Below are 13486 nucleotides of genomic sequence, written 5' to 3' on the forward strand. Positions count from 1 at the left end.
TTCAAGTAGGTCCGGAACTATTGCCAAAGTCGCCAGGATGCACTCTTGCTGCTGCTCTAACACCACCAGGTTCAGCCTCTCGAATTCCAGAATCAGGTTTGGTTGAGCAGTAAGTTGATTAAGGGTGCATAATTTTCGGCTAAGTGCATCAACTACAACGTTGGTCTTCCCTGGTTGATAGATTATTTCGCAGTCATAGTCTTTAACTAGCTCTAGCCATCGCCTCTGCCTGATGTTGAGCTCTTTTTGGGTGAACAAGTACTTAAGACTTTGGTGATCGGTAAAGATTTGGCACCTTTCCCCATAGAGATAATGGCGCCATATCTTCAAGGAAAACACCACAGCTGCTAACTCCAGGTCGTGAGTGGAGTAGTTCCTCTCATGGATCTTCAACTGTCTGGATGCATAAGCCATTACCTTCCCATTCTGCATGAGCATAGCACCTAAGTCATTCTTGGAAGCGTCTGTGCACACAACAAAGTTGCCCACCTCGACTGGAATTGTAAGAACATGGGAAGATATCAAGCTTCTCTTCAACACTTCAAAGCTTTTTGCACACTGATATAACCACACAAACTTTTCATCTTTGCGCGTAAAGGTTGTAAGGGGTAGAGCTATTTTAGAGAAGCCTTTGATGAACCTTCGGTAATATCCAGCTAGACCCAGAAAACTTCTAATTTTAGTCACACTTGCTGGTGTTGCCCAGTCCTTCACTACTTCAACCTTAGCTGGATCAACCTCAATGCCTTTGGCCGAAACAATGTGGCCCAAGAATACGATTTCCCTCAGCCATAACTCACGCTTTCTTAATTTTGCAAAGAGAAGATGTTTAGATAAAACCTAGCAAAACTAAGGCCAATTGATGTTGGTGTCTTCCTCTAGTTTTGGAGTAGATCAAGATATCATCAATGAAGACCACTACAAACTGATCTAACTAGGGGTGGAAGACCATATTCATCAGCTCCATAAATACTGTTGGTGCATTTGTCAACCCGAATGGCATCACTAAAAACTCATAGTGCCCATAACGAGTTCTAAAAGATGCCTTCTTTATGTCTTCCTCTTTGACCCGAATTTGATGATAGCCGAATCTTAGATCGATCTTGGAGAAGACCGAAGCCCCTTTGAGTTGGTCGAACAGATTGTCGATCCTTGTTAAAGGATACTTGTTTATTATTGTTACCTTGTTGAGCTCCCTATAGTCGATGCATTATCGTCTTGACCCATCCTTCTTCTTCACCAACAGAACTGGTGCACCCCAAGATGACACACTTGGGCAAATGAACCCCTTGCTCAAATAATCTTCCAACTGGTCCTTCAACTTTTTCATTTTGGTGGGTTCTAAACGATAAGGTGCTTTGGAGATTGGAAGACTACCAACCTTAATCATTATGTTGAACTCCAATTCTCTAACCGGTGGCAGCCCAAAAACATCAACAGGAAACACACCTGGATACTCCCTTACCACCAAGATATCTTCTAACTTTGGTTGTTGCTCATTCAACATAACATGAGCAGTAGTCAACACACTTGGAACTTCTATTTGAGGTAACTGTTGAGTTTGGAATAGAAAGGCCTTACCATCATGATCAATTAGTGCCACAGACTTATCTTTACAATTGATTTGAGCCTCATAACGGAGTAGTCAGTCCATCCCTAAAATATCCACCACCACAAGATCCACAAATATCTTATAATTTTGGAGCTGGGTTTCACAAGCTCTAACAAACTTATTAGTTTTAAGACCAGGTCTAGATGGTAGAGATATTTTATAAACAACCATAGACTCAACTAGTTTCAAGCCAGCTTGTTGCACAAAGCATGCAGAAATAAAAGAATTTGTTGCTTCAGTATCTATCAAGGTATTGGCTAACTTATCAGCAATTAATAAATTACCTGTGATAATAGTGGAATTCGGATTCACCTCCTTTTGATTCATTGAATAGACCCTGCCTGGAATGACCTTCTTCAATTGTGGGCAATCACGCTTATAGTGCCCAGCTTTCTTACATAAGAAATAAACGTTGGAACTCTGCAGAAACGATCCCGTATGAACGATCCCACAAAGATTACAAGGGGAAGCTGGAAGGTTAGCATGGTTTGCTGGTCTTGTATATGATGTCCTTCTTTGCTGCTATTGTTGTTGTTGTTGTTGAGGGCGCCAGATGTTCCTTGACTGCTGTTGATTAGCATTGTTATTATAATTTTGCTGATAGGGCCGTTTTGACGTTGACCTTCGAGAATCTCTCCCTTGGTAGCTAGACCGCTTGTCTTGAGCCTCTCTAACTATGTCTTGGATGTCTTTTTCTACCATCAGTGCCCTATCAATGGTTTCCCTCATGGTTGCAGCATTGCTCAGCCTCACATCTCGGCGAATATTTGCATTGAGCCCTTCTAGAAAATGGTTCATCTCTAAGTCAACATTTCCGGTTATCATTGGTGCAAAATACTTACCCCGCTCAAACTTCTTAACATAGTCAACAACACTTGCATCCCCTTGGCGGATTTCTAGAAACTCCCTGGCCAACTTGTTTCTAGTGCTTAATGTGAAGTACTTGCCATAAAATACAGCCTTCAATTCTTCCCAGGTTGCTGCATTAAGGTCGAGGGTGGAATTGGCTCCTTGCCACCAGATTTTTGCATCGTCCTTGAACATGAAAGTTACACACCTTAGTCTGTACGAGTTGCTGCATTGCATAAACTCAAAAATCGTCTCCATTGACTGTATCCACTCCTTAGCTACCATTGGATCAGTACTTCCTTTAAAGTCTGTTGGTTTCAAGCTCATGAATTGTTTGTATGTTGGTGGTTGATTGCCTCCCTCATGGGTGTTACTAGCATGGTTTGGATTAGATCTATTTGCTTGGAACATTTCACGCATCTGCTCGTTTTGGATTCAGTTCTGGTCCCTTATCTGCTCATTTTGTATCCGGTTTTGATCCCTCAAGGCATCAATAAGGTCGAATAAAAAGTTGTTCTGGTCATTCTATTCAGATGGGGTAGATGCATTTGCTCTTGTTCCTATTCTCATGATTCTAATAGAAATAGAGTTATACAACTTATTATCAATTTAACATTTTATTTAAACACTTAATAACCTGAAGGTGAGTCCTTGGAGTTGCAGTTGCAGGAGCATGTGTGTGAAAGTACAAAGGTTCGTAACTATTTCTCTGATACCAACTATAACACTTATGACTCCTAATTTAAAACGTACATACATATACAGAAAAACAGAAACATTTGCAGAAGAGTTATAAATATATAAGTGGCATTACAAAACTCGGCCCTTTAAAATCAGACCCAGTCTTTACCTCAAAAACAATTAAAAGATGGTCCCATATTACAAAACAGTGGTATTTTAAGTGCTAGACCTTAAAAATGCTTTTAACTTCATTTTGTCCCTTCTCCCACACACACACCTCCCTTGCACCATGCCCATCCTCCAAGCCTCCCTTCATTAAGTCAACAGAAAGCTATGGTTGTGTATCTACACCACACAAGCATAGTGAGTCTAAAGACCCAAAAAACATTTATAAAGAATATAGCAAAGGCAGTTAAAAACTTATTGTATTGATATGCTGGTTTATAAAATAATATTCCTAGAGTGATAAAATAGAAACATTTCGAGCACATATTTGACCCTTGGCCTTGAGAGTTGATCCTCAAGGTGAGGTATCCATTTTCAGCACACATTTGGAGGGCACTCTTCGGAGTCCATCCCTAAAGTCCACAACCTGGTTAGACACATTCTGGGTGAATAGATTTTCTGAGAGCTCATGTTTAAAAATCAGTCCCATAATAAGCAGGCATAACTTTGGATTCGGACTACCAGAGCTCATGTTGGCTAGCCTTCCTCCTATGACCATCATATACATCCATATTCACTATGTTTTCCATAAAACATATCATACCTTGAAAAACAGATTATTCTTTGAGAAAATAGATCATAGCTTTGGAAAACAGATTATCATTTGGAAACAGAATATACTTTGGGGAAAATATATCATAGATTGGAAATTAGGATGTACTTTGTGAAAACAGATTATATAAACAAGTGTGTGTTTCTAAAGATGAGTTGAGAAAATAATAATATTAACAAAATTATTTGAAAGAAAAAATTACTATTGAAATTTAATAATAATTAATAGAGCATTATTAATGCCTTTCGTCAATGACTAAAGTTAGGGGTGTTCATCAGTTCGGTTTTCAGGTTATTCGAGTTTTCGGTTTGAGTTCTTTGAAATTTTATTTTTTAAGAAAATTTGAAAATCAAACCGATTTGAATAAATTCGAATTCGGTTTATTCGAATTCAATTTATTTGAAATTTGATCGGATATTCGATTTAAACCAAATATTGAACACCCCGTACCCATAATATGAAAGAAATATTATCATTTAAAAAAAATTATAAAAAAAACAAGTTATTTGATATCTTATCTACTAAAATTATAAAAAAATATATAAATCATTTAAACTATGCTTAGTGATTGACCGTCAATGTTTGGCAGATGAACGACCACCAGATATGATAGTGGAGAGGTGTTTATGATGATGGTAAGTGTTTTCGACGAGAAAGAAAGAGAGATAGGCCAAGACTCAAGAGTGGACGGTTGGAGTGAGGGATTAGAGTTTTAGAGATTATGGAGGACTAGCGGATGACCTAAATTAATTAATAATAAAATATATAATTATTTAATAATATATAATAAATTATATAATATGTAGTAAAATATATAATTAAAATAAATCATAAAAAATGAATCCGTTAATAATATATAATAAATTATATAATATGTAGTAAAATATATAATTATTTAATAATATATAATAAATTATATAATATGTAGTAAAATATATAATTAAAATAAATCATAAAAAAATGAATTCGGTTTTCGATTTGGTTTTCGAGCTTAAATCTCAACTCAAAAATCAAATCGAAAACCTAATTTAAATTTTAATAGGTTTAAAATTCTATTCGAAAATAAAAAATAAAAAATAAAATTTGAATTCGATTTTTTCGAATTTGGTGAATTCAAATTCTGTCGGATATTTGGTTTACACCAAATATTGAACACCTTTAACTAAAGTAATCCTTGATGGAGACAACGAAATAGTATATTTTGTAGCTCAACAACAAAATTAGGCTCTTATACCATGTTAGAATAAAGAGAAGAATATTGTATTGAATGATATATTTTGAGTTACATAAGTTAGGTCTATTATATAGACAATAGATTAGATATATAAGGAAACTAATAATATAATATTGATATTATAACAATTTGTTATTTGTGATAATATCTTACAGATATGTTATCTATATATTATAACAATTTTCATCGTCTTCATTATCCTCTTCGCCGTCAACATCTATAGTCTGTACATGAGGGGGCTTCAATTGTTGAGACAACCTAGTGATTATCTTCCTCCTCTCAATCATCGTTGTTTGTGTAATTCATAATTAAAAAAGGATAATAAATTTGATAAGAAGACATTCATTTAAATTTTTTCTAATCAGCACCGACCTCTTACTTTCATTACTTGGTTAACTAACAATATCATTTATAACTAATAAACATCTCATATTACTAATCTTGTGACCTCAGTATTGCACTCAATATTTCAACAGTACCAACATCTTTTACCATCACTTTTATCAAACCGGCCATCTCATCGTATCACTAACTTCTTTACCCTCACTTTTTTGGTAAACCAACAAATTCATTCATATATTTAACCACTGATATTTTTTGTTCTCCAATGAACATCTTATACTAATCTTGTGACATCATTTCGAGTATTTTGTACATCAACCATCTCATATCATTACCACAGCCTCTTTATCCTCACTTCTGCAAACCAACCACTAATCCAATCGATCTCTAATGTTATGACCTCACTTTCACATTCTGGTCAGCCGCCCATCTCAGTCACACATTTAACCACCAGCATTCTTTTTCCCAATGGACAACTCTTATTTATAATATTATGACCAGGGCGGAGCCACACATGGGCTAGGGTGGGCTCCAGCCCCACCTAAATTTAAATATTAAAACAAAATATTATATATATATATATATATTTGACAAATGGCTCTTAGCCCAGTTGGTTGTATGTCTAAATTGTGAAGATAAGGTCAGGTGATCAAACCACCCCTGGCCTCGCCTTTAATTTTTATTTATTTTAATATAATTAATAATACAAATTATTTATAAGGGTAAAATATAAAAATTAAAATAATAATAGTGTTTTATATTTCTTAATTTTAACCTATTTCAAAAACTTATAAGAAAATATATATTAATATTAATAAACAAGTTAAAATAGTTACATTGGTTTGATTCGGTATTTAAATAAAGAATTTGATATCCCTGCTCAAAAACCTAACAAATCTCCTAGAATTGATGTTGATGTAAGTTCTCTTAAACTTGATCCAGCATTACGTATTCTGATATGGAAATATCATTTTAATAAAATGGATGAAATTAGACGAGCTTTTATAAGATGGGGTCATATCAACCTATTAAGGATGAGTACCCGCCGACCAAATTTGGAAATCAAAATCGACGGTTCCAAAGTCATTGGTTTAAGAAATTTACTTGGTTAGAATACTCTCCTTTGAAAGGTGCTACTTTTTGTTTCCCATGTTTCTTGTTTGAACATAAACAACCCCAAAAACCTACATTTATAATAGATGGATTCAAATATTGAAAGCGAGTTAATGATGAGGATATATGCTCTTTTGTTGTGCATATAGGATGTAATATTTCACCACATAATATGGCAGTTGAATATCTTGATAATCTAATGAATATCCTTGTCATATTGACAAAGTACTGAATGCATAGTATTCAGATGAAAACAAAATAACAGATTACGGCTTACAACAACTATTGAAAGCACTCGGTGGCTCACTTTGCAAGCGTGTGCATTGAGAGGGCATGACGAGTCTCCATCTTTGAATAATCGTGAAAATTTTATTGAAAAAAAAAGCGGAGTATAGAAAGTTAAATCTGAGATGTAAGTTGGAGTCAGCCCCAGGTAATTTTTTATCCTGGCTCTGCCCCTGATTATGACCTCACACACTTTCACACGTCTTTTATCCTTCGCCAAACCAACCATCAAAATCCCAATTGACATATCAATCTCGTGACCTCACACATTCAGACGCCTCTTATTTCTCGAAAAATCAACCACCAATCTATATCGATCTCTATTATTATGACCTCACACTTCAAGAAAGAAATATACAGTGTATATCTAAGTTAATTACTTTTAGAAACTAATTATTTTTTACACTAAAAATGTTATTATCTCTCTATCATATAAATAAGCTTAAAATATTTAAGAAGAGAAGATCCAAAAATCATAACTTTTTCCTAAATTAACTTTTTGATTATATATAATATTTTATTTCAAAAATAAAAAATATATTCTTTAAAATCTTAACTACATAGTTAACGCATTTAATTATATATTATGTATTTTATAAATAAATAAAAAAATTGTAAATCTTAATTCTATAATTAAATTTGTTTAATTAGATATAATTTTAATTCATAAATAAATAATATTATTTGATATTAATAATTTATTATATATTAATAATCAATTATCATTTCATTTTATTTAATATAACAATTAGTGTGGACCTCACATATGACCCAATTATAATACAATATATATATATAACTCTATTAATCTAGATGACTTATAGAAAAGTTCATATCCCAATCGAGATTCAAGAATAAGGTAATGTACTAAAGGACCTCGATCTAAGAGTTCGAAAGAGAAAAAAACTTTTTTTTTAAAAAAGGTTGATTTTAAGCGTTACACAAATCAAATACAAGAATATAGTTATAAAGAATACATGTTTAGTCTACTTCCTCATCTATATTATTTTAAAACTATTTACAAGTTTTAATGACAAAAATATTGTACTTCGAATTAATATATATAATTATTAAACAATTTAACATAAAAATATTACCTAAATTAGAATGCGGAAGCATCAAAGAAGATGGAATGACTAGAATTGTACGATCATGGCTTCCATTTTTTCTTCAATTGCGATATTACTAACATCAATGGAAAATTAACAACTAATAACTAGCTTTTTTTTTTTTATTTATCATTTGATTTGAAGATGGAGTGTTTTATATAAAATATGAGTGTTTTGAATGTAAAGACTTAAACATTAATGATTAAGTAAATCAAAAACATAGATATAGAAGCAAAGATATATATATATTTGATAAATAAGAATGAAAATATTTTTAAGAAATTAATATTGTGTTACGACTTCGCATTAATTTGTCGTTAGATTTATTTAAAGTGTGATTTTGTTAAATAAATCTTATTGAATAAGAATTTTGTCCACAGGTAAATTCTTTATGACTAAATTTATGTTAAGATATGATTTTGTTAATTAATTTTAATTGAATAAGAATTTAGGTCAAATGCAAATATTTCTCTTTAGAATTATTATTAAAACATGATTTTGTTATATAAATTTATGTGGTTTAATACAACTTTAATCCTAATTCAGGTTTTTGTCAATAAACTTATTATTAAACATGATTTATATTGGTTATCATGCTATTGTATTTTTAGGGTCTCAATTAATGTAATAAACATTCCTATTTTTATTCAATTTGTGAATATATTTGATACTAAGTACGATATTTTCGAACTAAAGATTAAAATTATAAAATAGGAAAGAAAGATTATTTATGATTATGGGATTGATGAACATTGATTATGATAAGGAATGAGAAACCATCTTTATTTTCATAAAATAGTATTCGAGGTCATATTTTTTTTATGAACCGTGGGAGCAATCTAATCGTCTATCGGTTAGGTTAATAATAAAAAATATTTTTTATAATATTTGTTGTTTTTTCGTAAAAGTATAATGATGCAAAAAAATCTTTAAAAATTATTTGTTAGACTCCATCTCACACTTTAATTATAAAGTTTTCATCCTACAAGCATAAGAAGCAATACATATGCCTATCATGTGTATAAAGAATATAGGGATTCAAATATGAAAGTTTGATAATTAAATTATCAAAATATTTTATGTAACTATTTATAATAAACCATTTGAATAACCATACATCCTCTTCAAAATATTTTATAACACAGATAAATGATTGATTAATTAATTTATTAATTATGTGGGTAAAATAAATAAAAAGAAAGATATATGTGAAACTCAATTAGATAAGAGGCATACATGATCATATCATGTGCATAAAGATATTAAGGCTTAACTTAAAATTTTTATAATTAAGTTGTTAAAATTATTTTATGTTTCACCATATGAACTTTTTAAATTAATTATATAGTTCCTTTAAATTTTTTTACATAAATAAAAAATAAATAGTCTATTAATTAATTTATTAATCATTTTTATTAAATAAATAAATAAAATAAAAATAGGGAGGTTGATTATGTAGGATGGTGAACAAACTTATTTGACTACTCATTAAATAAAATTAATGAATACAATAAAATATATAAAAATTGACAAATTAAATTCTTTATCGATTAAATATAAGAAAATTTAAGTTTTTTTTTTTTTAACAATACAAGAGAAACATAAAGAGATACATAAAGTTTAAGAAATTGTTCAATATTAAATCTAACAAACTTCGCATTAATTTGCTGTTAGATTTTTTTATTAAAATATGATTTTGTTAAATAAATCTTATTGAATGAGAATTTTTCCCACATGTAAATTCTTTATCGCTAAATTTATGATAAGATATAGTTTTGTTAATTAATTTTAATTGAAAAAGAATTTAGGTCAAATGCAAGTATTTGACGTTATTAATTATTATTAAAAAATGATTTTGTTAAATAAATTAACGTGATTTAATACAAATTTAATCTTAATGCATTTTTTTTTCAATAAATTTATTGTTGAACATAATTTACATGGGTAATCATGATATGTTTTTAGATTCATAATTAATGTAGTACACATTTTTATTGAATTTGTGAAAATATTTAATATTAAATGCGATATTTCGAAACTAAAGATTAAAATTATAAAGTATAAAAAAAAAATATTTATGATTTTGTGATTGATGAACATTAATTATGCATAAGAAAAGAGGAACCATCTTTATCTTTATAAATTAATATTTAAGGTAATGTTTTCTTTATTAACCGTAGGAGCAATCTAATCGTCTATTTCTTATTTTCATAAAAAAACAAAAATATTTTTTTTAGAATTTATGATTTTATCGGAAAAGTATAATAATGCAAAAGTATAATAATGCGAATTTTTTTCTAAAATTATTTATAAGACACTATCTCACACTTTAACTATAAAGTTTTCATCATATATACAAGCACAAGGGTCTATATATTCCTATCTTGTGTATAAAAAATGTATAAAAAATATGGGAATTCAATATGAAAGTTTTATAATCAAGTTATCAAAATATTTTATATAACGATTTATAATGAACCATTTGAATAACCATACAATTTCTTCAAAATATTTTATAACACGCTTATACATAAATGACCAATTAATTAATTTATTAATTATGTGTGTGATATTGAGGCTTAACTTGGAAGTTTGATAATTAAGTTGTCATAATTATTTTATGTTTCACCTTACAATGAACCTTTTAAATCAATCATATAGTTCCTTCAAAATATTTTATAACGAAAATAAAAATAAATGGTTAATTAATTAATTTATTTATTAATCATTTGTGTTAAATAAAAAAAACAAAATAGGGAGATTGATTACTTAGGATGGTGAACAGATATATTTAACTACTAATTAAATAAAATTAAGGAATAAAATAAAATATATGAAAAATGCCAAATTAACTTCTTTATCCACTAAATATAAGATAATATTCTAAGGGATTTTTCTATCAATACCAAATAAACTTAAAAAAAATGACATAAAATTTAAGAATTAATTCGATATTAAAGGTAACAAACTACTACATTAATCTAATATTTGATTAATAGACGTGATGATAAGGTAAATAGCATTTTGGTTTAAAATAATAATTTTATTTTATATTTTAAAAGACATATTATTTCAAGTTTTTCTAATAACTTCTACATTTTTTTTTATTTAGTTTTATGGATTATGATTTATAGTTTTATCTCATTAAGTTAAAGTTATCAGATTTGAGATTTTATAAAACAAAACACACAAACTTGAAAAACATAGAAAACACAAGCTTATAAAGATGCATTTAACAAACACAACCACATAACATAGATTTTGAAAAACATAGAAAACACAAGCTTAGAAAACAAGCATCAAACAAACACAACAACATAACATAGTTTTTGAAAAACATAAAAAACACAAACTTAGAAAACATGCATCAAACAAACACAACAGCATAACATAGTTTAGGAGTTCTCTTCAGAAGGAGCCAACAAGCATGCTCAAAAAACCCTTGCAACAGCTTTACACACTAAGGGATTCTTCATTTCCATGGACATCTTGAGAACCTCAGTCAAATCCACATCATCCTTAGAGGTCCACTCAAAGTTCTGAAGAAGCACAGCCAACCAAATATGAACGGTAGCTAGACCCATAGTTTTCCCGGGACATACCCTCCTTCCTGAACCAAAAGGGGCGAGCCTCATGTCAGACCCCATGACAGACACATCCTGTTCAATGAATCTCTCTGGCCTGAACTCTTCTGGCTCCGACCAAATTCCTTTGTCATGTGCTATGGCCCACATATTCACCATGGCCGTGGTCCCTGCAGGGACAAAGTACTGCCCAACATGTGTGTCGTGGATTGCAAGACGAGCCCATGAAAGGAGGGGGCCTGGAGGGTGCATTCTTAGAGTCTCTTTTACGATGGCTTGGAGGTATGGCAGGTTTGGGATATCAGATTCCATTACCGCCCTTGAAGAGCCAATAGTTGTTTCAATTTCGGCGAGAGCTTTGGCTTGAATGTTTGGATGAAGAACTAGTCTTGCTAGAATCCATTCTAATAGAATTGCAACAGTATCTGTTCCTCTGAAGATCATTTCCTGTATTCATTGATAAAGAGTATTTATATAAATGTTTTCATCATCAATTATTATTATGTAAATCAAAAAACTTATATACAGAAGCAAAGAAATAAATATCTTTTAAAAAATGAGAATACAAATATTTTCAAGAAATTAATAATTTGTTAAAATGAGTAACAAAGTAGTCACAAGAAACTAAGGGCCAACATGACAAAAGTAACACATGAAATAAAATTAGTTATTTGTTTAATAAAATTTAACATGCACCAAAGGAGGTTTAACATGTACATTCATTTACGAAAACGTTCTAACTATTTTTCCTTTCTACATATTTTTCATATCTTGTAGATAATAAGGTTGGCTAGTGAAGTCAAGAAAGAGAATTCTAAGTAAGAAAATACAAATTAGAAAATTTTGAAAAGACATAAGAAAAAACATTACCCATAGAACAGCGACCATATCAGATCGGGTGATCTTGTTCTCTCTCTCAAGATCAAGAAGAACATCAACAAAGTATCCATGATTATTGTCCTGATCAGTAACCATGCTGTGATCGTCTATGATCTTTCTAACAAACCCATCCACTTTAGAAACTAGTTTCCTACTTCTCCTTCTCACACCTTGAACATCAAGCCAACCTAGAATCGGGAAATGATCGCTCCAATTGAATGTCCCTAGTAACTTGTATCCTTCACTAACAAATCCCTCTAATTCCAAACCGTCCCCATTTTCACCAAAATCATAATACTTTCCAAAAACAGTCATCATCATGTTATTCAATGAACCATAGTGAAGAACTTGCTTGATCTCAACATCCCCTTTTAGATCCATTTGTGTTTTTACCTGCGTAAAGAAACACTCGTTTATAACTAATTGTCTTTTATACTCATTATCATTAAAAAGTAAAAATAAAAAGAGTATTCTTACTTGTGTGATCATCTGATGACAGATGTTCTTACGGAATCCTTCAGCACAAGCTATTTTCTTCGGGCTAAACATGTAAGTAGCTGAAATCCTTCTTAGCTCTCTCCAGTATTCTCCAAAGGGAGCAAATCCCATTGCCCGATTAAACAAGAGCTCGTAAGCGGATTCCTTAATGGGACGATCAGCGAAGGCAGAACTACTGAGAATGTCCTTAGCCGAACCCGGATCACTTGAAATAACGAAACGGGTGAACCCAACCGAAAAGGCCATTAGTGGAACTGCCTTTAAGGTCTGAGAAAGGTTTGCAAGTTTTCTATGAGTCAAAGAACTCATGAAAGTGAAAATGAGTCCGATAAGGGGAAATCCAGATGGTCCGGGAATGGGGGCACCGGTTTTTGCTTTGGAAAGAGCCCATGCAAGACCACCCGGGACTAGCCAGAATCTGAAAACAGCGGTTAGGATAGCGAGAAAGAGGAAAAGTTGGATGCTGAGCAAGGTGGAGGAGGAGTCATCTGGTAGAACAAAGAGGCCTATTCCCGAAGACAT

General features: G+C 31.2%; 1 protein-coding gene across 1 annotated transcript; it reads right to left on the minus strand.

Moving 5' to 3' along the window:
- Positions 1-11431: 11431 nt before the first annotated feature.
- On the minus strand, positions 11432-13486 carry LOC124918322 (cytochrome P450 78A5-like). Its single transcript, XM_047458510.1, has 3 exons — positions 12944-13486; positions 12458-12859; positions 11432-12034 (listed from the first exon to the last, which is right to left on the minus strand). Exons 1-3 carry the CDS (start codon positions 13484-13486, stop codon positions 11435-11437), a joined length of 1545 nt encoding a protein of 514 aa, XP_047314466.1. The 3' UTR covers positions 11432-11434.

Source organism: Impatiens glandulifera, unplaced genomic scaffold (genome assembly GCF_907164915.1).
Source record: "Impatiens glandulifera unplaced genomic scaffold, dImpGla2.1, whole genome shotgun sequence".
NCBI lineage: Eukaryota > Viridiplantae > Streptophyta > Magnoliopsida > Ericales > Balsaminaceae > Impatiens > Impatiens glandulifera.